Source organism: Eleutherodactylus coqui, chromosome 12 (genome assembly GCF_035609145.1).
Source record: "Eleutherodactylus coqui strain aEleCoq1 chromosome 12, aEleCoq1.hap1, whole genome shotgun sequence".
In the NCBI taxonomy this organism is placed as follows: Eukaryota; Metazoa; Chordata; class Amphibia; order Anura; family Eleutherodactylidae; genus Eleutherodactylus; species Eleutherodactylus coqui.
This window is the reverse complement of record NC_089848.1, coordinates 70547920-70573697: the sequence shown is the minus strand read 5'-3', so window position 1 is coordinate 70573697 and position 25778 is coordinate 70547920. Positions and strand designations below refer to the sequence as shown.

General features: G+C 52.4%; 1 protein-coding gene across 1 annotated transcript; it reads right to left on the bottom strand.

Moving 5' to 3' along the window:
- Positions 1-6519: 6519 nt before the first annotated feature.
- Positions 6520-25067, bottom strand: TMUB1 (transmembrane and ubiquitin like domain containing 1). Its single transcript, XM_066585121.1, has 4 exons — positions 25013-25067; positions 11517-11616; positions 10619-11481; positions 6520-7200 (listed from the first exon to the last, which is right to left on the bottom strand). Exons 2-4 carry the CDS (start codon positions 11604-11606, stop codon positions 6858-6860), a joined length of 1296 nt encoding a protein of 431 aa, XP_066441218.1. The 5' UTR covers positions 11607-11616; positions 25013-25067; the 3' UTR covers positions 6520-6857.
- Between the last annotated feature and the right edge of the window lie 711 nt (positions 25068-25778).

Here is a 25778-nt window from a genome sequence, read left to right as displayed (position 1 = left end):
CAATTCACAGTAGCTGTAGCAGAAAAGTGGATGAGATATTGAAAATTTCATCCACACGCTGTGGAGAAAATCTGCACAAAACCCGTACGGATACTGAGATGTGGTGCGGGATTTAATTCCGCAGCATGTTAATTTTAAATATAACATATATCAATAGGCCGTCCAGTGCTCCAGCGTTCCTCAGTTTTTTTTGTTTTTGTTTTTTAACGGCCTTGTGAGGTAAAAACAAGTTATGATAAGCCACGCCCCCAACCCCCACTGACCACACCCTCTGTCCCAGTTTGCAGCTCCACAAGAAACTTTTCCTTCAAAAAGGGCTCCATGGCTGAGAAAATATGGGAACCACTGCTTTAGAGCAATGATTAGGAATTGAAAACCCAATCATTGCTCTAAAAACCCGTCTAAAGCCTGCGAGTGTGAACGATCTAGAGACTCAGGCAATCCTGACAGCAGCATTTAAATGTCCCGAACAAACCTGGATGCATATGAAAACGGAATGTTAAGGTATAGAAATGGACAAATTTAATGACAGAGGATGTGAACTTTCATAATGTAGGGCAGTGTTTCGATATGTCTTCTTTCTGGATAAATCAGTTGACAAAAAAAGCTGTAATTTGTAATAACCACAATATCTAAAAAAAATTCACCTTATCCCAATTTGCACTAATAGTGAATTTTAATTCACTTCAAACAGAAATTATGCCCTCAAAAAAGGTCATAATAGTCTCATATGGACCCTCCTTTATGCAAAACACATCATCGATAAATCTACACTAAATTTTGGAATGATTTTGAAAATTCCAGTCTTTTGTTCCTCAAGGGATGCCATATTTGCATTTGCTATCGCTTTACCCAGTTTCTGCAAAAAACAATAATCTTGAAAAATGAAATAATTCTCATAAAATAAAATCTCCACAAAAAATGTCTTTGCTTAACAGTATATGAACTCCAGCAATTTCTAGTGCAGTAATCCACTTTGAATGATCTATGAAGTGTAGAGGTTAACCACGTCAGTCCTTATAAGCAAACTATCAGAAGTAACAAATCTCATATCAAAGTGCTAACGACCACTGATCACATGATGGCAACGTCATCACAGGTCCTAAAACATATATAAAACACAGAGCCGCGTTGACTATATCTATATTAATCCCCAAATGCACACTATTTGCAACCCGATTGGTTATTTGGTTTGCCTGATCCACCGTCATTGGTTGTTTAGGTTGGTTTGTGTAGAAGTGGGGAGTAAAAGGCTAATATGCAGCCTGCTGACAGCAGCCGTGTGCTAACAGGACCTGTGATGACGTCACCATCATGTGATCAGTCACATGGTCTCTAAGCTCTGCCCCTGATCACATGACAGCGACGTCATCACACGTTCTTCATGTTATTAAAAGCCTGTGGAAGCGGACAGATGCCGTGTGCTGACAAGAACTGTGATGCTGTCCCAGTCATGTGATCAATCACATGGTCTCTGAGCACCGCCCCATATCACATTACGGTGACATAATCGCAGGTCCTAAAACCAGCAGAGCCTGATCAGATGATGGTGACGTCATCACAGGCCCTTCATCCTTGTGCAGTGAATGAGGTATTATGGGCAAACTACATCCCCCACAAACCCCCATGGCCTCAGTTGCTATGGATACAGTGGTACTCAGTCTGGCAGTTGGTATCTGGTTGTGAGACAGCTGCACGTCTGTGTGGAGAGTCCAATATATGACACCTCACTAATGAACATATACATAGCTTGCAGTGCATATTGACCAACAACATTGAAGCATAGTCCTTCACCACTATCTTCACATCTCCTGAGCGTGATATCATGTCATCTCAAGTGCTAATGCTGCCAACACCAGTCCAGCCTTCATCTAATCGTCAACTGTTGTCCAGTGTTGGAACAAACCGTCTGTGTCGTGCAAACATATCACCACAGGGGTTCAATGCCGCCATGAAGCTAATGTGGCTTACATGACACAGCGACAAGCCACAATTTCACCTCAGCTACCAGCTCAAGTTTGCAAATCTCGTGCAGGTGATATGCAAAAGCTATGAGCGAACATGTATCCGCAGTGAGCTGCTGTTCCTAAATTACATGCAGCTCATATGCTAAAGCAACGAGCCAACATGTCTCCTCAGCGAGCTGTGGAAGTTCGTAAAGCCGTTTGAAATGTTCTGGAAAATTGTAAATAATGCCAATAGTTTACTATTTGCACAGAAATATTTGTACCAACTCCAATTCCTAAGGTCTCATGTCCATGGCATGCGTGGACTCCCCGTGCGGAATCCACCCATGCCCGCAGCCCATTTTCTTACCTGTCTGGATGCGGGTCTTCTCCATCCGGGCTGTATCTTCTTTTCCTCTGCTTTTCCGCGGATCTGCGGCAAGTCCGCAGTGGCACCTGCGGGTGTGCCGCAGATCGAATGGCTTCCATTAACTTCAATCAAAGCCGTAGGTTTGAGAATCTGCAGAAAATGGAGCATGCTGCGTTTCTTTTTCCCCTTGCGTGCGATTCGCGAATCGAGAAAAATGGCATCTGCAGGTAGTAAATTACCTGTGAATGCCCAATGATTGTCAATGGGATAATTGAATTGCAGATCGTTCATGCCGATACCCTGCAATTCAATTATACCCATGAGGCCTTTCAGTGTATATTAGAAAGTGGCACATCGCGCCACCTGAAACGCTGGATGAATCCCTTTGGAATGTTCACAGGTTTATCTGTATTGCTATTTTGTACATTTACTGCTGTTTTCTTAGGCCTCATGTCCACGGGCGGGTCGGATTCCACATGCGGGAGCCAGCAGCGGAATCCGACCCTGCGTACTTATGCCGGTCTTTTTTTTTGTACTGTGGAAATGCCAATCCACGCACAGTAGTTTTTTTCTTTTTAAACTCCTGTTTTCCTGCGGAATCCGTGTCCTGCCCACAATGTCAATTGCAGACAGACCGCGAAGCGGACAGCTTCCATTGACTTCAATGGAAGCTGTCTGCACGCAAATCCGCACTAAAATGTTGCACGCTGCAATTTGTTTTCCACATGCAGAATCCGGAAAACAAATCCACCTACGGGCGGCCTGAACTGCGGATCTTCTGCAAATTAAATCCGCCCGTGGACATGAGACCTCATTCATAGGAGTTTGCACAATTCAGCAAAATTGCAAATAACGGCAATAGCTTACTATTTGCACGGAAATATTTTGACCAACTCCAATCCCTTTCACTATATAGTACATTAGTAAGTGGCGCATTGCCAGTACTGGCAGAGCGGTCACACCATAGAGCTCAGTCCTGGCAGAGCAGTCACACCATAGAGCTCAACACTGGAAGAGCGGTCACACCATGGAGCTCAGCACTGGAAGAGCGGCCACATCATGGAGCTCAGCACTGGAAGAGCAATCCAGTATTTGGCATCAGCATTTGTAAGCCAAAAACAGGAGTGGATCCTACAAAGAAAATGTGCATTTTGGATCTGCTCTTTGTTTTGGCTTATAAACACATAAAGGCCTCATACGACTCAAAGGTCGCTGTTTCTGGCATTGTATATACGGTATTGGTGTGTACCTAGATAATTTTGCATCCATTCGTAGAAACCTTACCCATCTTTGTCAAGTATTCGATGGATGTAATTTGCCAAATTGATGAATTATCGGTGATCCAGAACACCTTGTTAGCCAGTCTTGACGTGGAGGCTCTTTACAGCTCTCTACCCCACGAAGGCGGGCATGGAGCTGCGAGACATTTTTTGGGACAAAGAGGTATGCACTTACAACAGTACAATAAATTCCTATTACAGATCTGGTCTCTTGTCCTAGAACGCAACATATTCCTGTTTAACGGGAAGATGTACCACCAGCTCAGGGGTACAGCCATGGGGAGTCCTTGTGCCCCCACATATGCCAACTTGTACCTAGGCTGGTGGGAGGAATATTGCCTTTTTTATTGAGGATAATGAAGTATGGACCAACCACATTACATTTTAGGTAAGATATATTGATTTTCTGGTCAGATACACCGGTAAAGTTTGACAATTTCATTGGACATCTGAACTCTTTAGCCCTGTCCTTCACCACCGAGATACACGAGGACGCACTTACATTCTTGCATCTGACTATTAAGAACAAGGCGGATAGGTCTCTTTTCACCTCTATGTCCGGCAAGCCAACGGGTAACAGCCAATTCCACTGCGAAAGTGTTCATTCCAGATAATTAAGGAGTGGTATTCCGAAAGGACAATTCCTTCGGTTGAAAAGGAATTGCTCCAATTGCATTGACTTTTTGCAAAAAAAATCTAAAAAGACACGTCTGATATTTAGGGACCTTGTACAGATAAAGACCTTGTAGATAAACTTACACCATCGTCTGCAATTACATTTAGGCATGTCCACAGCATTAAAGACGACTTAGTACGGCGTCATCTGAGCCCATTGGTCAGGGTGCCAGGCTTTATGAATTTGGGATTATCACCCGGTACCTATAAATGCTCTGGCTATAAGGCCTGCCAACATGTCACCAAAAGTAAGACATTTACCAGTGCCGTGATTGACCCTTTGTACCGAAATTACGAATTTATCAACTGCCTCTCCCAATTTGTTTTATATATGGCTTCCTGCATCTGTCCTAAAAAGTACATAGGTAAAACTGTGCAGCAATGATGTAGATAGGCATTAGCCCATATAGCAATATTTTAAGAGATGAGGTGACTCTCTTGGCCTGGCACGTGCGTCAATGTCACGGAAATGACATTAGCGCAATTCCTCTTCAAAGAATTGAGTTAGTTAAATCCAATAGTAGGAGAGGTCATCTGGACAAATGACTTTTTCGCAAAGAGGCGGAATGGATCTATTGCATAAACAACTGTTATCCTCATGCTCTAAACGAGAGCCTTCTGTTCAACGCGTTTATCCATTAGTATCCTCTTTCATATAATTACCTGCTTCTTCCTCCCTTACCCTCACTAATAATGGACTACATCATAAATGGGTTTAAGGGATTTTCCATGGAAAATACTACTGATGACCTATTCTCAGGCTAGGCCATCAATGGTTGATCGTCCGGGGTCTGTCGCTCAGGAACCCAAATGATCAGCTGAGCTGTCAGCACCGCAAATGCACAGAATTTGGATAAGAATCATTGCAAGTCTCCGCGTTGACCTCTGTGTAGTGGATGGTGCCCGTGCCTGCAGTTACAAGCGCCTGCCACTACAGAGAGGTCGGCAGGGAGACTTCCGCTCCAACCTCTGTATTTGCTGTGCTGACAGCATGCACCCGCGCAGCTGATGGAGTGGGATCCTGAGCGACGGACCCAAGCCGATTACCTATTGATGACCTATCCTGAGAATAGGGCATAAATAGTATTTTCACGGAAAACGCCTTTACATGAGAACCTGCATCATTTGTATTTGATAGTATTTACTCAATAATAAATATTCCTCCTATGGAGAACACAGTTTGGCAATTGATGCCCTATTTATACATCAGCACGGCGAGATTGTTGCGCTTTGCAGGCAGGCGGTAGTTTGTGGGGTCATTGCCAGTACACCCGGTTTGCTTCGGCTGTGGTCTTATGGCGGCCGGAAATCCAGGATTCAATCCGCTGCCAGATTTTCTTGTCTCTCCTTGGGCGGATGCTATGATATGGCACCTGTCTAGCGGCGCGGTTATCATGGTAGTGTTGGCGGCGAAGCCTCTGTGATCTTGGCTTATAAATACGGATCCAAAATACTGACCAGAGTACTGCCATCTGAATGGGGCCTAAGGTAAATTCCCTACATCATGTACCTGTTGCAGACTCCACTCTGAAATTCCTCAACTAAGTACAGAAGAAAAATCTGCAGTTTATTCTTGACATGCTGTGAATTTTCTGATCCGCAGCATACTCTAAGCTGCTGTGGACAGGCCATAAAATCCGCAGGAAAGCTACGTGTGGATCTCGTTGCAGATTTTGGTATAGAATATTGGTGCAAACTTTATGCAAAATGTGAAAGTAGCCTAACAAACCCCATTCATGGAATATTTAACCCTTTCCAATCCAATTTGGGATTCAGGGTTTCCTAAAAGGCTTTCTCTTTTTGCTGTTATACAACAGTGCCATCTGCTGGCTAAAGCCAGTATGTGTGCGCCAGAGAGGCTCCAACAGCAGAGTGGCTGGCAATAGACAGTAAGAATACCCTGTCGGACGTCTTCTGACATTGGAGCTGTACAAGCTTCAATCAGAATGTAGGAAGACATCAGACAGTGGATTGGAAAGGGTTGAGGATTTTCAATTCCTGAATTCCGTGCCACAAAACCCTAAGAAAGTAGACTACAATGTAAGGACACGCAAGGTGACTTATGGCGTACATCTGGCCATGTAATATGTATATGTCAAGTTAATTTGTTGGCCTATACGCCAAATGTAGAGGTAAAACCCAATGTCAACTGATGGCAAGGTAACAAGGGTCAGCAGGCAAACATAAGCCATCTGCACTCCCCATTCACAAATAACGCAGCCATGAAGGATAACACGACACATTCAGCTCTGCTATATCCGTATCTTATTGGCAAGAAATTAGAGACATGCGGCCTGCTTCCAGTATTGTGAAAACAGCGGCTGCAGTCTACTCCAGTCATTATATCTTACTTGCACAAATGAGTGCCGCCATATTGGTGAAAACAATATGGCCACCCTTCTGGGTTGTCACTTGTCATACTGATCGCCATGATAAATTAGAAAGCTGCCAATATCGCTGCAGGTAAGAGACTGAGCGGCAGCTGCGACTTACGGATTTATGGCTTGTTCTACATCCTCTTGCAACAAGTCCTGCATCTGTCTCCGCTTTACATGCAGCTGCCGGGCACTGTGTGGTAAGAGAGGACTATCTACGGTATGAGGAAAACACAAGAACTAACACAAACAGAGTCAAGGCACCCAGACATGCAGTGGCGGTTCCATTAAACGCTTGAGGATACTGGAACTGGCAGTACCATAGAAGGCCAAGAAGGAGCAGGAATAATGGAACCATAAGGCTGCCAACGTTTACAGAGTCTTGGGACAATTCGGGCCCCCCGGGGCCCGAGGCTGTGGCATGCTGGGAAAGGTGACAATGAAGCACACAGCCGTCAGTGAGCTGGAGCGATGCTAGTGTCTTAGAATCATCTCGGAGGAGCTGCCCTTGATAGATGAGGCGGACACGAGGCTCCTGGCCTGGGAACTGGCTTCTAAAATCAAGAAGAAATAGGAAACAAAGAATGAGAAAGGTTATAAAGTTGTAGCTAGTAACAACCTGCTATACGGGACAGACTCGTTACACTCTGCACCGCCATAACTGCCCTGAACAGCTCAATAAACAGGATGGGTCATGGAAACAGGAGATGTAGAGGTTCAGCAATGAACCACCACTAGACCGTACTGGATAATCGCAGCGATCCATGGCGCGGTTCTCTTCATGGGATAATTGGTAATTTCCTATTGATCCACAAAATTACAGATGGTCAGTCCATAAGAAGACAATCTGTGGCCGGAGGCGATTCGCTTTTAAGGGTTTATCCAAGCAGCGGCCGCCGGGATACACCAAAGTGGAAGTGCTGCTGCAACCCATTTAGTGGCCGTGGCTAGTACCGTGTTTCCCCTAAAATAAGACAGTGTCTTATATTAATTTTTGTTCAAAAAGGTTTAACTTTTTTACATGTATAGCTGCCTGGACACTATTTAAATTGACTTTTTAAATTAACTGTTAGCAGGGCTTAATTTTGGAGTAGGGCTTATATTTCAAGCATCCTCAAAAAGCCTGAAAAATCATTTTGCATCCTCAAAAATTCTGGAAAATCATGCTATGTCTTATTTTCAGGGAAACAGGGTAATTGCAGGCCCAGCTCTCATTGAAACCAATGTTAGCTGCGCTTGTAATTTCAGGCTGGGTTCGCATTGCTTTCTAGGAGAGCTGCACTTGCAATTACGAGCACCAGCCACTACACTGGGGTCGGAGCAGTGCTTCCACTCCAACCTCGATGGCCACTGCCTGCATAACCCCTTTAAGATTGCTAATAGACCTTAGTGCCTCGTACCAGTGGAGGACCTAAAGCTATGCGGAACGCTGAAACGTTCAGAGACAAACGCTACATAATGTGTATTTAGCTACAGACGCTACATTATGTAATATGATAAAACTGCAATCAAATGGAATGGAGTGCACCCTTACATTGCCCCCATGGGACATTCAGACACATACAAGCTTGAGAAAGACCTAGTCCCGAAACGTTGCTGTTGCTTTTGACTTGGAGAAATGAAGTTGTTCTTTTTTCTATTTCCTGCATCTTCCATTGCTGCCATCCTTCTTTGTGGATGATTTTTGGGTTGTGGTCCAAACCCTTTATATGGTGTGCATATGGCATCTTAGCTGAATTATGAGGTGTTTTCCTACTTTTCTTTGCTGCTGACCACCGCTTCTATTCTGGACATACATGATTGATGACAGTCGGAGATCACTTGGTCCATCAAGTCTACCCTTATACTATTTTTCCTTGTCGCATAGATATGCGTTTACCCCAGGTAGGTTTCCATTCACTTACTGTTGAATTTCCAACCACATCTGCTGTAACCTTCTTCCAAATATCTACTACTCTTCCAGTAACATAGCATTTTCTGACGTTTCCACTGGCTAATTTCACATTGTGTCCACACCGCTGATAGCGAGGTAGTCAGGATAATGGAAACAGCGGAGCTTGGTTCAGCTATGCGTCTCTGTGACTCCCATAGAAGTCACTGGGAATTCCATGAACTATGTGAGACTGTGAGCTGTGTAAATCGTACTGACTTCTGTGGGAGTTAGAGAAACAGCAAAGGGCTCTCAACTATTTACATCCTCCAGACCACAGCATCCAAGGTGGGCAGGGACCTAGACTCGAAAAATAGTGCAGGTCCCAAGTCTGGGACTGACACCTTAGACTTTTATGGCAGATCTTGTCAAATATCATAAAAGCCTGAAATAGGAATATCCTTTAAAAAAGGAAACCTATCACATCCAATAAGCACCATAAGCTACGTTATGGTGCTTATAGGACAGGGAATGTGGAGCCCGGGGGTGTACTTTTTATACTTACCAGGCTGCCCACTGTCATCCTCCGGTAGTCTATGCTCGGATTCGGTACTTTAAAAAAAAAAAAAAAACATGCTTTCCCTCGGTATCGGCGGCCCATCTGCAATTGAGTTGCGGGTATGCCGCAGATTGGACGGCTTCCATTGACTTCAATAAAAGTCTTCCGTGTGGGAACCATAGGAAAATGTAGCACCAAAAGGTCCGCAAAATAAATCTGCATGCTTTAATGCATTTGCGGACGCTTATGTCTCCCCATGGGCGGCTTGACCACGCAGGTGCCCCACGTGGATTCCGCAAATCCGTGTGGGGCACCTCAATGTCCACGCAAATCAAACCCGCCCGTGGACATTGGGCTGTCCGGAGGGTGACAGCAAGGCAATGGGGGAGCCAGGGAAGTTAAAGAAGTTCACCCCCGGATTCCATATTCCCTGCTGTCTAAGCACCTTTATGCCTCATTCACACGAGTGTTGCGTCTTCAGCATCGTGTGTAAATGGGGAAAAAGCTGCATTCAAGTCGCGGCCAAAATTTGCGTTTTCTCGTCCACGAGTGCAGCTGCGGCGTATTAGCGAAAATATACGCCGAAGCCCAGAAATCCATCCGGCAGCATAAATCCTCAGAAAGTCTTCTAATGCTTAAATAGAGGCACCTGTAAAGTTTTCGCAGCGATGGACACAGCTAAGCTGCCCCCCCCCCCCTCACTTTTGTTTTTCAGCTCCCATAGGAGTTAATGGGAGCCGCCAGCGTATATTGGGTGACAGATAGTGCAATACCGCCATATTCTGTCGCCGATGTCCTATCATTCCCGGTGCAACGTTTTTACGCAAAAAAACCAAACGCTCATCTGAATGAATGCATTGGAATCGAACGCTTCAGGTGGTCGCAATTTTTTAATCGCGGGTAAATTATCCACATAAAACACTCGCGTGAATAAGGCCATAGGCTGTATTTACACAGGCAAGTGCGAAATAAGTCTGAGAAGATGGGAACTATATCACACCCTCTTACCTGCCATTTTACAAGCGATCAAGTGTAAGCGCTGTATTTTGCGCAAAAAGGGTGCAATATGCAGATCTACTTGCGTTAATCATGAGGATGAAACAAATCGCGAATGGGTCCAATAGTTAAAACGCAAAAAAGCATAGCACTCGCATGTAATGCCGCTTTTACACCCAGCGAGAACCTCACGATTCTCGTTCACTTGAGCTGGTGACGTCATCGCCAGCCCATTTGCGCTCTTACAGCCTATTCAGTCAGGCAGATCATCGTGGGGCATCACGAACTTCTCGCTCAGTGTCTCACATTCCTCCGTGAAGAACTGATCAGTGTTTAAATGCAACGGGAGGACAACGATAAATGACAAGCTTGCGATTCTCGTTCGCCGTTGGATTGCGTTTAAACTGAACGATTATTTAATAATATTAGCCATCGGAAGGAATAACAGGCCGCCCTGAAAACATCTGGTGAACTTCGCAAGAAGCAAGAGTGAATCACGAATGGCGCTGTCCACTACGACGCTTAAGTCGCTAATGCTCCCTCTTACCTCTTAATGTGCAGGACAGAGTCAGTGAGCCGAGCGTTCACCACACGCTCCGTTTCATTCAGGAACTTTAATCGTATTGTTATTGTATCTTGACTACAAGCGGAGTTGCTCTGCGTCTGGGGTCCTCTGTGCCTGAGAGTGGGCGACTCCCCATTATCAGGTGATTCGGAACTAGCCGGGGGCTCTTGGTCACTAGACGCAGGTGATTTGGGACTAGCCACGGGCTCGTGGTCACTAGACGCAGGTGATTCGGGACTAGCCGCGGGCTCGTGGTCACTAGACGCAGGTGATTCAGCACTAATGAGGGGCTCGTGGTCACTAGATGCAGGTGATTCAGCACTAATGAGGGGCTTGTGGTCACTAGACGCAGGTGATTCAGGACTAGTCGGGGGCTCGTGGTCACTAGACGCAGGTGATTCAGCACTAATGAGGGGCTCGTGGTCACTAGATGCAGGTGATTCAGCACTAATGAGGGGCTTGTGGTCACTAGACGCAGGTGATTCAGGACTAGTCGGGGGCTTGTGGTCACTAGACGCAGGTGATTCAGGACTAGTCGGGGGCTTGTGGTCACTAGACGCAGGTGATTCAGGACCAGACGGGGGCTTGTGGTCACTACAAGTTGAGTCATTCCTCAGGGAGGGTTCTCCTAATATAGGCGAACTGTCAGGACTGACAGAAGAGTTCCCATCAGCGTGCGTTACAGACGTTCTTCCTTCAGATATCGGCTCATCACTGCTACAGTGTTGGTCACCATTAGACACAGTCTGTTCCGGTTCCGGCTCTGATCCGGGCCTTGCAGATGTGTTCTGTTCTCCATAGGCCTGTGATGACCACTGAGCCGGTCCCCTTTCAGAAATGTGCGTGACCACTGAGCCGGTCCCCTTTCAGAAATGTGCGTTGAAATCCAAGCTAAGACAATGACCGAAAACAGCAAGAGTAAAGCACAGAGTATGGTCACCTCATCACCGACACCTTCTATCAGGGCCATGGGGGTCACACTGCAAGAGACAAAAGGTCCAGCGCATAACATGTTAATACCAACACAGACATACAGCAGGACCCCCCAACTAGTGTCCCGTTACCCTGCGGCCCACCACTGACCGTCTCCGACCGCTAAGGGGATGATCACATGTTGGAGCATGGCAGCAAAATGTACACAGCACAAAATCTGCAGTAGACATTGTGAATGAGGTCCCAAGAAAACCCCCCCGGCGTACAACGACTGACCGTGCGGATCTCCAATCCAAAGCGCATTCATTTCTGTATGAATTTGACCTTTCAAACGAGGGAATCCAAACGGCGTTAGCATACAGTCCTCCCCAGTAACCCTGGCCATATGCGCGTGGTCCCCCCACCGCCGGTAATTCTGGCCATAAGCGCATCATCGTCGCTCCCCCCAAAAGCTGAGGCCATATAGGCATCGCCCCCGACCCAGTAGCTGAGGCCATATAGGCATTGCCCTCCCCAGTAGTAGTGGCCATATAGGCATCGCCCCCCCCCAGTAGCAGTGGCAACATAGGCATCGCCCCCCGCCCCACCAGGCAGCTGTGGCCTAATAGGCATCGCCCCCCCCACCCAGATTAGCTGTGGCCATATAGGAATCCCCCCCCCCACAGTAGCTGTGGCCATATAGGAATCGCCCCCCACCCCCCCAGTAGCTGTGGCCATGTAGGCATTGACCCCCCCCACCCACCCACAGTAGCTGTGGCCATATAGGCATCGTCCCCCCCACGGTAGCTGTGGCCATATAGGCATTGCCCCCCCCCCCAGGCAGCTGTGGCCCGATAGGCATCGCCCCCCCCGTCAGGCAGCTGTGGCCATATAGGCATCGCCCCACCCTTCCAGACAGCTGTGGCTATATAGAAATCGCCCCCCCCACCCAGATTGGCTGTGGCCATATAGAATCGCCCCCCCCCCCCCCCACAGTAGCTGTGGCCATTAAAGGAATCGCCCCCTCCCCCCAGATAAGCTGTGGCCATATAGGAATCACCCCCCCCCCCCTCACAGTAGCTGTGGCCATGTAGGCATCGTCCCCCCCCCCCACAGTAGCTGTGGCCATGTAGGCATCGTCCCCCCCCCCCCCACAGTAGCTGTGGCCATGTAGGCATCGTCCCCCCCCCCCCCCACAGTAGCTGTGGCCATGTAGGCATCGTTCCCCCCCCCCCCCACAGTAGCTGTGGCCATGTAGGCATCGTCCCCCCCCCCCCACAGTAGCTGTGGCCATGCAGGCATCGTCCCCCCCCACAGTAGCTGTGGCCATGCAGGCATCGTCCCCCCCCCCCACAATAGCTGTGGCCATATAGGCATCGCCCCCCCCCCACAGTAGCTGTGGCCATATAGGAATCGTCCCCCCCCCACAGTAGCTGTGGCCATATAGGCATCGTCCCCCCCCACAGTAGCTGTGGCCATATAGGCATCGTCCCCCCCCACAGTAGCTGTGGCCATATAGGCATCGTCCACCCCCCAGTAGCTGTGGCCATATAGGCATCGTCCCCCCCACAGTAGCTGTGGCCATATAGGCATCGTACCCCCCACAGTAGCTGTGGCCATATAGGCATCGTACCCCCCACAGTAGCTGTGGCCATATAGGCATCGTACCCCCCACAGTAGCTGTGGCCATATAGGCATCGTCCTCCCCATTAGCTGTGGCCATATATGTATCGTCCCCCCCTCAGTAGCTGTAGCTATATAGGCATTGTCCCCCCCACAGTAGCTGTGGCCATATAGGCATCATCCCCCCCCCACAGTAGCTGTGGTCATATAGGCATCGTCCCCCCCGAGTGGCTGTGGCCATATAGGCATCGTACCCCCCACAGTAGCTGTGGCCATATAGGCATCGTACCCCCCACAGTAGCTGTGGCCATATAGGCATCGTCCTCCCCATTAGCTGTGGCCATATACGTATCGTCCCCCCCCCGAGTAGCTGTAGCTATATAGGCATCGTCCCCCCCACAGTAGCTGTGGCCATATAGGCATCATCCCCCCCCCCCCCCACAGTAGCTGTGGTCATATAGGTATCGTCCCCTCAAGTGGCTGTGGTCACATAAGCATCGTCCCCCCCCAGTGGCTGTGGTCATATATACATCGCCCCCCCAGTGGCTGTGGTCATATATGCATCGTCCCCCCCAGTGGCTGTGGTCATATACGCATCGTCCCCCCCACCAGTGGCTGTGGTCATATATGCATCGTTCACCCCCAAGTGGCTGTGGTCATATATGCATCGTCCCACCCACCCCCCCCCCCCCCCAAGTGGCTGTGGTCATATATGCATCATCCCACCCCCCCCCCCCCCAGTGGCTGTGGTCATATATGCATCGTTCACCTCCGAGTGGCTGTGGTCATATATGCATCATTCACCCCCGAGTTGCTGTGGTCATATAGGCATCGTCCCCCCCCCCCCAGTGGCTGTGGTCATATAGGTATCGTCCCCTCAAGTGGCTGTGGTCATATATGCATCGTCCCCCCCCCAGTGGCTGTGGTCATATATGCATCATCTCCCCCCGCCCCCCAGTGGCTGTGGTCATATATGCATCGTCCCCCGCCAGTGGCTGTGGTTATAGATGCATCGTTCAACCCCCTCCCCCCAGTGGCTGTGGTCATATAGGCATCGTCCCCCTCCCCCCCCAGTGGCTGTGGTCATATAGCCATCGCCCCCCCCCCCCCGTGGCTGTGGTCATATAGCCATCGCCCCCTCCCAGTGGCTGTGGTCATATAGGCATCGCCCCCCCCCCCCCCCCCCCGTGGCTGTGGTCATATATGCATCATCTCCCCCCGCCCCCCAGTGGCTGTGGTCATATATGCATCGTCCCCCGCCAGTGGCTGTGGTTATAGATGCATCGTTCAACCCCCTCCCCCCAGTGGCTGTGGTCATATAGGCATCGTCCCCCTCCCCCCCCAGTGGCTGTGGTCATATAGCCATCGCCCCCCCCCCCCGTGGCTGTGGTCATATAGGCATCGTGGTCCCCCCCCCCCCCAGTGGCTGCGGTTATATAACCATCGCGCCCCCCCAGTGGTTGTGGTCATATAGGCATGGCCCACCCCCCCCAGTGGCTGTGTCATATATGCATTGTCCCCCCCCACCCCCCCAGTGGATGTCATATATGCATCGTCTCCCCCCCCCTCCACAGTGGCTGTGTCATATATGCATCTCCCCCCCCCCCCCCAGTGGCTGTGTCATATATGCATCGTCCCCCTCCCAGTGGCTGTGTCATATATGCATCGTCCCCCCCCCCCAGTGGCTGTGTCATATATGCATCGTCCCCCCCCCCCAGTGGCTGTGTCATATATGCATCGTCCCCCCCCCCCAGTGGCTGTGTCATATATGCATCGTCCCCCCCCCCAGTGGCTGTGTCATATATGCATCGTCCCCCCCCCCCAGTGGCTGTGTCATATATGCATCGTCCCCCCCCCCAGTGGCTGTGTCATATATGCATCGTCCCCCCCCCCCAGTGGCTGTGTCATATATGCATCGTCCCCCCCCCCCCAGTGGCTGTGTCATATATGCATCGCCCCCCCCCCCAGTGGCTGTAATGTATGCATCGTCCCCCCCCCCCCCCCGGCTGTAATATATGCATCGTCCCCCCCCCAGTTGCTGTGTCATATATGCATCATTCCCCCCCCCCAGTGGCTGTGTCATATATGCATAGTCCTCCCCCAGTGGCTGTGGGCATATAAGCATCGTCCTCCCCCAGTGGCTGTGGTCATATAAGCATCGTCCTCCCCCAGTGGCTATGGTCATATAAGCATCGTCCTCCGCCAGTGGCTATGGTCATATAAGCATCGCCCCCCCGCCCCCAATTGCTGTGGTCATTTAAGCATCGCCCCCCCTGCCCCCAATGGCTGTGGTCATATAAGCATCACCCCCCCTGCCCCCAATGGCTGTGGTCATATAGGCATTGCCCCCCCCTCCCCCATGGCTGTGGTCATATAGGCATTGCCCCCCCCCCCCAATTGGCTGTGGTCATATAGGCATTGCCCCCCCCCCCCAATTGGCTGTGGTCATATAGGCATCGCCCCCCCTCCCCCTTCAATGGCTGTGGTCATATAGCCATCTTCTACCCCTAGTGGCTGTGGTCATATAGGCATCGTCCCCCCCCCCCCCCCCAATGGCAGTGGTCATACAGGCATCGTCCTCCCCCCCAGTGGCTGTGGTCATATAGGCATCGTCCTCCCCCCCCCCCCCCAGTGGCTGTGGTCATATAGGCATCGTCCTCCCCGCCCCCAATTGCTGTGGTCATTTAAGCATCGCCCCCCTGCCCCCAATGGCTGTGGTCATATAAGCATCACCCCCCCTGCCCCCAATGGCTGTGGTCATATAGGCATTGCCCCCCCCTCCCCCATGGCTGTGGTCATATAGGCATTGCCCCCCCCCCCCCAATTGGCTGTGGTCATATAGGCATCGCCCCCCCCCCCCTTCAATGGCTGTGGTCATATAGCCATCTTCTACCCCTAGTGGCTGTGGTCATATAGGCATCGTCCCCCCCCCCCAATGGCTGTGGTCATACAGGCATCGTCCTCCCCCCCAGTGGCTGTGGTCATATAGGCATCGTCCCCCCCCCAGTGGCTGTGGTCATATAGGCATCGTCCTCCCCCCCCCCCCCCAGTGGCTGTGGTCATAATATAGGCATCGACCGCCTCCCCAGTGGCTGTGGTCACATAGGCATCGTCCCCCCAGTGGCTGTGGTCATATAGCCATCATCCCCCCCCCCCCCAGTGGCTGTGGTCATATAGCCATCACCCCCCCCCCCCCCAGTGGCTGTGGTCATATAGCCATCATCCCCCCCCCCCCCAGTGGCTGCGGTTATATAGCCATTGCACCCCAGTGGCTGTGGTCATATAGGCATGGACCACCCCCCCTAGTGGCGGTGTCATATATGCATTGTTCCCCCCCCAGTGGCTGTCATATATGCATCGTTTCCCCCCCCCCCTGCACAGTGGCTGTGTCATATATGCATCGTCCCCCCCCCCAGTGGCTGTGTCATATATGCATCGTCCCCCCCCCCCAGTGGCTGTCATATATGCATCGTTCCCCCCCCCAGTTGCTGTGTCATATATGCATCGTGTCCCCCCCCAGTTGCTGTGTCATATATGCATCGTGTCCCCCCCCAGTTGCTGTGTCATATATACATCGTTCCCCCCCCAGTTGCTGTGTCATATATACATCGTCCCCCCCCCCAGTTGCTGTGTCATATATACATCGTTCCCCCCCCCCAGTTGCTGTCATATATACATCGTTCCCCCCCCCCCAGTTGCTGTGTCATATATACATCGTTCCCCCCCCCAGTTGCTGTGTCATATATACATCGTTCCCCCCCCCCAGTTGCTGTGTCATATATACATCGTTCCCCCCCCCCCCAGTTGCTGTGTCATATATACATCGTTCCCCCCCCCCCAGTTGCTGTGTCATATATACATCGTTCCCCCCCCCCCAGTTGCTGTGTCATATATACATCGTTCCCCCCCCCCAGTTGCTGTGTCATATATACATCGTCCCCCCCCCCAGTTGCTGTGTCATATATACATCGTCCCCCCCCCCCAGTTGCTGTGTCATATATACATCGTTCCCCCCCCCCCAGTTGCTGTGTCATATATACATCGTTCCCCCCCCCCAGTTGCTGTGTCATATATACATCGTTCCCCCCCCCCCAGTTGCTGTGTCATATATACATCGTTCCCCCCCAGTTGCTGTGTCATATATACATCGTTCCCCCCCAGTTGCTGTGTCATATATACATCGTTCCCCCCCAGTTGCTGTGTCATATATACATCGTTCCTCCCCCAGTTGCTGTGTCATATATACATCGTTCCCCCCCCCAGTTGCTGTGTCATATATACATCGTTCCCCCCCCCAGTTGCTGTGTCATATATACATCGTTCCCCACCCCAGTTGCTGTGTCATATATACATCGTTCCCCCCCCCAGTTGCTGTGTCATATATACATCGTCCCCCCCCAGTTGCTGTGTCATATATACATCGTCCCCCCCAGTTGCTGTGTCATATATACATCGTCCCCCCCCCAGTTGCTGTGTCATATATGCATCGTCCCCCCCAGTGGCTGTGTCATATATGCATGGTCCCCCCCCCCCAGTGGCTGGGGTCAGATAGACATCGTCCCCCTCTAGTGGCTGTGTTATATATGCATCGTCCCCCCCCCAGTGGCTGTGTCATATATGCATCACCCCCCCACCCCCCAGTGGCTGTGTCATATATGCATCGTCCCCCCCAGTGGCTGTGGTCATATACGCATTGTCCCCCCCCCAGAGGCTGTGGTCATATAGGCATCCCCCCCACCACCACCCTAGTGGCTGTGGTCATATAGGCATCGTCCCCCCCCCCCCGAGTGGCTGTGGTCATATAGGCATCGTCCCCCCCCCCCCCCGAGTGGCTGTGGTCATATAGGCATCGTCCCCACCCAGTGTCTGTGGTCATATAGGCATCATCCCCCCCAGTGACTGTGGTCATATAGGCATCATCCCCCCCCAGTGGCGGTGTCATATAGGCATTGTCTCCCCCCCCCCCAGTGGCTGTGGTCATATAGGCATCGCCTCCCCCCCCCCCCCCCCAGTGGCTGTGGTCATATAGGCATCGCCACCCCCCCAGTTGCTGTGGTCATATAGGCATCGTCCCCCCCCCCGCGGCTGTGGTCATATAGGCATCGTCCCCCTCCAGTGGTGTAGTCACATAGGCATCATCTCCCCCCCCCCAGTGGCTGTGGTCATATAGCCATCGTCCCCCCCCCCCCCCAGTGCCTGTGTCATATAGGCATCGTCCCCCCCCCCCAATGGCTGTGGTCATACAGGCATCGTCCTCCCCCCCAGTGGCTGTGGTCATATAGGCATCGTCCTCCCCCCCCCCCAGTGGCTGTGGTCATATAGGCATCGTCCTCCCCGCCCCCAATTGCTGTGGTGATTTAAGCATCGCCCCCCTGCCCCCAATGGCTGTGGTCATATAAGCATCACCCCCCCTGCCCCCAATGGCTGTGGTCATATAGGCATTGCCCCCCCCTACCCCATGGCTGTGGTCATATAGGCATTGCCCCCCCCCCAATTGGCTGTGGTCATATAGGCATTGCCCCCCCCCCCCCAATTGGCTGTGGTCATATAGGCATCGCCCCCCCTCCCCCTTCAATGGCTGTGGTCATATAGCCATCTTCTACCCCTAGTGGCTGTGGTCATACAGGCATCGTCCTCCCCCCCAGTGGCTGTGGTCATATAGGCATCGTCCCCCCCCCCCCAGTGGCTGTGGTCATATAGGCATCGTCCTCCCCCCCCCAGTGGCTGTGGTCATATAGGCATCGTCCTCCCCCCCCCCCAGTGGCTGTGGTCACATAGGCATCGTCCCCCCAGTGGCTGTGGTCATATAGCCATCATCCCCCCCCCCCCAGTGGCTGTGGTCATATAGCCATCACCCCCCCCCCCCCAGTGGCTGTGGTCATATAGCCATCATCCCCCCCCCCCCCCAGTGGCTGCGGTTATATAGCCATTGCACCCCAGTGGCTGTGGTCATATAGGCATGGACCACCCCCCCTAGTGGCGGTGTCATATATGCATTGTTCCCCCCCCAGTGGCTGTCATATATGCATCGTTTCCCCCCCCCCCCCTGCACAGTGGCTGTGTCATATATGCATCGTCCCCCCCCCAGTGGCTGTGTCATATATGCATCGTCCCCCCCCCCCCCAGTGGCTGTGTCATATATGCATCGTCCCCCCCCCCCCAGTGGCTGTCATATATGCATCGTTCCCCCCCCCAGTTGCTGTGTCATATATGCATCGTCCCCCCCCCCAGTTGCTGTGTCATATATACATCGTTCCCCCCCCAGTTGCTGTGTCATATATACATCGTTCCCCCCCCCCCAGTTGCTGTGTCATATATACATCGTTCCCCCCCCCCCCAGTTGCTGTGTCATATATACATCGTTTCCCCCCCCAGTTGCTGTGTCATATATACATCGTTCCCCCCCCCCCCAGTTGCTGTGTCATATATACATCGTTTCCCCCCCCAGTTGCTGTGTCATATATACATCGTTCCCCCCCCCAGTTGCTGTGTCATATATACATCGGCCCCCCCCCAGTGGCTGGGGTCAGATAGGCATCGTCCCCCTCTAGTGGCTGTGTCATATATATGCATCGCCCCCCCCCCCCAGTGGCTGTGTCATATATGCATCACCCCCCCCCCCCAGTGGCTGTGTCATATATGCATCGTCCCCCCCAGTGGCTGTGGTCATATACGCATTGTCCCCCCCCCCAGAGGCTGTGGTCATATAGGCATCCCCCCCACCACCACCCTAGTGGCTGTGGTCATATAGGCATCGTCCCCCCCCCCCCCGAGTGGCTGTGGTCATATAGGCATCGTCCCCACCCAGTGTCTGTGGTCATATAGGCATCATCCCCCCCAGTGACTGTGGTCATATAAGCATCATCCCCCCCCAGTGGCGGTGTCATATAGGCATCGTCCCCTCAAGTGGCTGTGGTCATATATGCATCGTTCCCCCCCCCCCCCCAGTGGCTGTGGTCATATATGCATTGTCGTCCCCCCCAGTGGCTGTGATCATATACGCATCGTCCCCCCCCCCCCCCCAGTGCCTGTGGTCATATATGCATCGTCCCCCGTCAGTGGCTGTGGTCATATATGCATCGTTCACCCCCCTCCCCCTAGTGGCTGTGGTCATACAGGCATCGCCCCCCCCCCACCCCAGTGGCTGTGGTCATATAGCCATTGCGCCCCCCCCCCCCAGTGGCTGTGGTCATATACGCATCGTCTCCCCCCCAGTGGCTGCGGTTATATAGCCATCGCCCCGCCCCCCCCCCCCCCCAGTGGCTGTGGTCATATAGGCATGGCCCACCCCCCCAGTGGCTGTGTCATATATGCATCGTCTCCACCCCCCCCCCCCCAGTGGATGTCATATATGCATCGTTCCCCCCCCCAGTGGCTGTGTCATATGCATCGTGTCCCCCCCCCTCCAGTGGCTGTGTTATATATGCATCGTCCCCCCCTAGTTGCTGTGTCATATATGCATCGTCCCCCCAGTGGCTGTGTCATATAGGCATCGTCCCCTCCCCCAGTGGCTGTGTCATATAGGCATTGTCTCCCCCCCCCCAGTGGCTGTGGTCATATAGGCATCGCCTCCCCCCCCCCCCCCCCCAGTAGCTGTGGTCATATAGGCATCGTCCCCCCCCCCCGTGGCTGTGGTCATATAGGCATCGTCCCCCTCCAGTGGTGTAGTCACATAGGCATCATCTCCCCCCCCCAGTGGCTGTGGTCATATAGCCATCGTCCCCCCCCCCAGTGCCTGTGTCATATATGCATCGCCCACCCCCCCAAGTGGCTGTGTCATATATGCATTGTCTCCCCCGAGTGGCTGGGGTCATATAGGCATCGTCCCCCTCTAGTGGCTGTGTCATATATATGCATCCCCCCCCCCCAGTGGCTGTGTCATATATGCATCGTCCCCCCCCCCCCAGTGGCTGTGTCATATATGCATCGTCCCCCCCAGTGGCTGTGTCATATATGCATCGTCCCCCCCAGTGGCTGTGTCATATATGCATCGTCCCCCCCCCAGTGGCTGTGTCATATATGCATTGTGTCCCCCCCCCCCCAGTGGCTGTGGTTATATAGGCAACCCCCCCACCACCACCACCCCAGTGGCTGTGGTCATATAGGCATCGCTTCCCCCCCGAGTGGCTGTGGCCACATAGGCATCGTCCCCACCCAGTGGCTGTGGTCATATAGGCATGGCCCACCCCCCCAGTGGCTGTGTCATATATGCATCGTCTCCACCCCCCCCCCCCCAGTGGATGTCATATATGCATCGTTCCCCCCCCAGTGGCTGTGTCATATATGCATCGTGTCCCCCCCTAGTTGCTGTGTCATATATGCATCGTCCCCCCAGTGGCTGTGTCATATAGGCATCGTCCCCCCCCCCCAGTGGCTGTGTCATATAGGCATTGTCTCCCCCCCCCCACCAGTGGCTGTGGTCATATAGGCATCGCCTCCCCCCCCCCCCCCCCCAGTGGCTGTGGTCATATAGGCATCGCCACCCCCCCCCAGTTGCTGTGGTCATATAGGCATCGTCCCCCCCCCCCCCGTGGCTGTGGTCATATAGGCATCGTCCCCCTCCAGTGGTGTAGTCACATAGGCATCATCTCCCCCCCCCCCAGTGGCTGTGGTCATATAGCCATCGTCCCCCCCCCCCCAGTGCCTGTGTCATATATGCATCGCCCACCCCCCCAAGTGGCTGTGTCATATATGCATTGTCTCCCCCGAGTGGCTGGGGTCATATAGGCATCGTCCCCCTCTAGTGGCTGTGTCATATATATGCATCGTCCCCCCCCCCAGTGGCTGTGTCATATATGCATCGTCCCCCCCAGTGGCTGTGTCATATATGCATCGTCCCCCCCCAGTGGCTGTGTCATATATGCATTGTGTCCCCCCCCCCCCCAGTGGCTGTGGTTATATAGGCAACCCCCCCCACCACCACCACCCCAGTGGCTGTGGTCATATAGGCATAGCTTCCCCCCCGAGTGGCTGTGGCCACATAGGCATCGTCCCCACCCAGTGGCTGTGGTCATATAGGCATCGTCCCCCCCCCCCCCAGTAGCTGTGGTCATATAGGCATCGTCCCCCCCCCAGTGGCTGCGGTCATATAGGCATCGTCCCCTCAAGTGGCTGTGGTCACATAGGCATCGCCCCCCAGTGGCTGTGGTCATATATGCATCGTCCCCCCCCCCCCAGTGGCTGTGGTCATATATGCATCATCCCCCCCTGTGGCTGTGGTCATATATGCATCATCCCCCCCTGTGGCTGTGGTCATATATGCATCATACCCCCCCCCCAGTGGCTGTGTCACATATGCATCGTCCCCCTCCTAGTTGCTGTGTCATATATGCATCATCCCCCCTCCAGTGGCTGTGTCATATATGCATCGCCCCCCCCCCCCCGTGGCTGTGTCATATATGCATCGTCGTCCCCCCCCCCCCCGTGGCTGTGTCATATATGCATCGTTCCCCCCCCCCCCCGTGGCGGTGTCATATATGCATCGTCCCCCCCCCCCCGTGGCTGTGTCATATATGCATCGCCCCCCCCTAGTTGCTGTGTCATATATGCATCTCCCCCCCCCCCTAGTTGCTGTGTCATATATGCATCGTCCCCCCCCCCCCAGTGGCTGTGTCATATATGCATCGCCCCCCCAAGTGGCTGTGGTCATATAGGCATCGTCCCAACACAGTGGCTGTGGTCATATAGGCATCGTCCCAACACAGTGGCTGTGGTCATATAGGCATCGTCCCCCCCCCCAGTGGCTGTGGTCATATAGGCATCGTCCCAACACAGTGGCTGTGGTCATATAGGCATCGTCCCAACACAGTGGCTGTGGTCATATAGGCATCGTCGTCCCCCCCCAAGTGGCTTTGCTCATAAAGGCATGGTCCACCCCAGTGGCTGTGGTCATATATGCATCATCCCCCACCAGTGGCTGTGGTCATATAGGCATCACGCTTCCCCCCACCCCCCAGTGGCTGTGGTCATAGAGGCATCGTCCCCACCGAGTGGCTGTGGTCATATAGGCATCATCCCCCCACCCCCGTGGCTGTGTCATATATACATCGTCCCCCCCCCCCGTGGCTGTGTCATATATGCATCGCCCCCCCCCCCACCCGTGGCTGTGTCATATATACATCGTCGTCGTCCCCCAGTGGCTGTGTCATATAGGCATCGTTCCCCCCCCCCCCCCCCAGTGGCTGTGTCATATAGGCATTGTCTCCCTCCCCCCCAGTGGCTGTGGTCATATAGGCATCGTCCGTCCGTCCCCCCCGTGGCTGTGTCATATATGCATCGTCCCCCCCCCCCCGTGGCTGTGTCATATATGCATCGTCCCCCCCCCCCCCCCCGTGGCTGTGTCATATATGCATCTCCCCCCCCCCTAGTTGCTGTCATATATGCTCCTCCCCCCCCCCCCCAGTTGCTGTGTCATATATGCATCGTCCCCCCCCCCCCCCCAGTGGCTGTGTCATATATGCATCGCCCCCCCCCCCAGTGGCTGTGGTCATATAGGCATCGTCCCCCCCGAGTGGCTGTCGTCATATAGGCATCGACCCAATACAGTGGCTGTGGTCATATAGGCATCGTCCGTCCCCCCCCCCCCCTCAAGTGGCTTTGGTCATAAAGGCATCGTCCTCCCCAGTGGCTGTGGTCATATATGCATCATCCCCCACCAGTGGCTGTGGTCATATAGGCATCGCGCTACCCCCCACCCCCCAGTGGCTGTGGTCATATAGGCATCGTCCCCACCGAGTGGCTGTGGTCATATAGGCATCGTCCCCACCCAGTGGCTGTGGTCATATAGGCATCGTCCCCACCCAGTGGCTGTGGTCATATAGGCATCGTCCCCCCCCCCCCCCCGAGTGGCTGTGGTCATATAGGCATCGTCCTCCCCCAGTGGCTGTGGTCATATAGGCATCGTCCCCACCAGTAGCTGTGGCCATATATGCATTGTCCCTCCCAGTAGCTGTGGCCGTATATGCATTGTCCCTCCCAGTAGCTGTGGCCGTATATGCATTGTCCCTCCCAGTAGCTGTGGCCGTATATGCATTGTCCCTCCCAGTAGCTGTGGCCGTATATGCATTGTCCCTCCCAGTAGCTGTGGCCGTATATGTATTGTCCCTCCCAGTAGCTGTGGCCGTATATGTATTGTCCCTCCCAGTAGCTGTGGCCGTATATGTATTGTCCCTCCCAGTAGCTGTGGCCGTATATGTATTGTCCCTCCCAGTAGCTGTGGCCGTATATGTATTGTCCCTCCCAGTAGCTGTGGCCGTATATGCATTGTCCCTCCCAGTAGCTGTGGCCGTATATGTATTGTCCCTCCCAGTAGCTGTGGCCGTATATGCATTGTCCCTCCCAGTAGCTGTGGCCGTATATGCATTGTCCCTCCCAGTAGCTGTGGCCGTATATGCATTGTCCCTCCCAGTAGCTGTGGCCGTATATGTATTGTCCCATGCCCCTCCAGTGACCCCAGCTATATGCTTATCGTCCAACCCAAGTAACTCTGACATTATACTCATCGTCCCCCTCCAGTATCTCTGGCTATAAGCCCATCACCCCCCTAGTAGCCCTGGCCATATGCTCATTGTGCACCTCCTCCCCAGTAACCCTGTTTATATGCTCATCATACCCCACTAGTAGCTATGGCCATATACTCAAAGTCCTCCCCCAGTAATTCTGTCCATCTCCTCCACAATATTTTATGGTGACGTCATTCTATCACACGTGTTCTGTAATCCAGACCTCCGTGACATCACTCTCCCGTATTCCTGCTTTATACACTGCGCCCTCTATGACGGGGCCGGCCCCGCTCCTTCTCACTAGCAGCGCTGCGCACTTCATAGTCCCACCGCTACTTACTTCTACTCAGCAGACACATCACATCCTAGTGGTGGCGTCACAGCGCCGCGCTGCATGCCGGGGAGGAATCAGCGCGTCACATGACATCAAGCATCCAATGAGCGCACACCGCGCCGAACTGTCATAATAATGCGCAATACTGGGTAATAATAACATCATATAACACCTTACCTACCTCTATACTGTACCTCATATAATAATAACATCACATAACATTTCACCTACCTCCATCACCTTACATCATATATAACGCCTCACCCACCTCCAATACTGTGCCTCGTGTAATAACATCATATAACTCCTCGCCCACGTCAATACTGTACCTCCAGTAATAATTACATCATATAACACTTCACCCACCTGCATACTGTACCTCATATAATAATTACATCATATACCACCTCGCCCACCTCCATACTATACCTTATGTAATAATAACATCATATAACACCATGCCCACCTCAATACCGTACCTCATATAATAATGACATCACATAACACCTCACCCACCTCCATACTACATCATGTAAAAATAACATCATATAACACCTCGCCCACCTCTATACTGTATCTCATGTAATAATTACATCATATAGCACCTTACACACCTCCAAGACTGTACCTCGTGTAATAATAACATCATATAACTTCTCACCCACCTCCATACTGTACCTCATGTAATAATTACATCATATAACACCTCACACAACTCCAATACTGTACTTCGTGTAATAATTATATCATATAACACCTCACCCACCTCTGA

Coding starts and splice junctions, on each gene's coding strand:
- TMUB1 (XM_066585121.1), bottom strand. CDS start 11,606: ATGGCCCTGATAGAAGGTGTCGGTGATGAGGTGACCATACTCTGTGCT. Junction 11,482..11,516: donor TTGTCTTAGCTTGGATTTCA/ACGCACATTTCT, acceptor GGCTCAGTGGTC/ACGCACATTTCTGAAAGGGG. Junction 7,201..10,618: donor TCTGTCCTGCACATTAAGAG/GTAAGAGGGAGC, acceptor TCTTGATTTTAG/AAGCCAGTTCCCAGGCCAGG.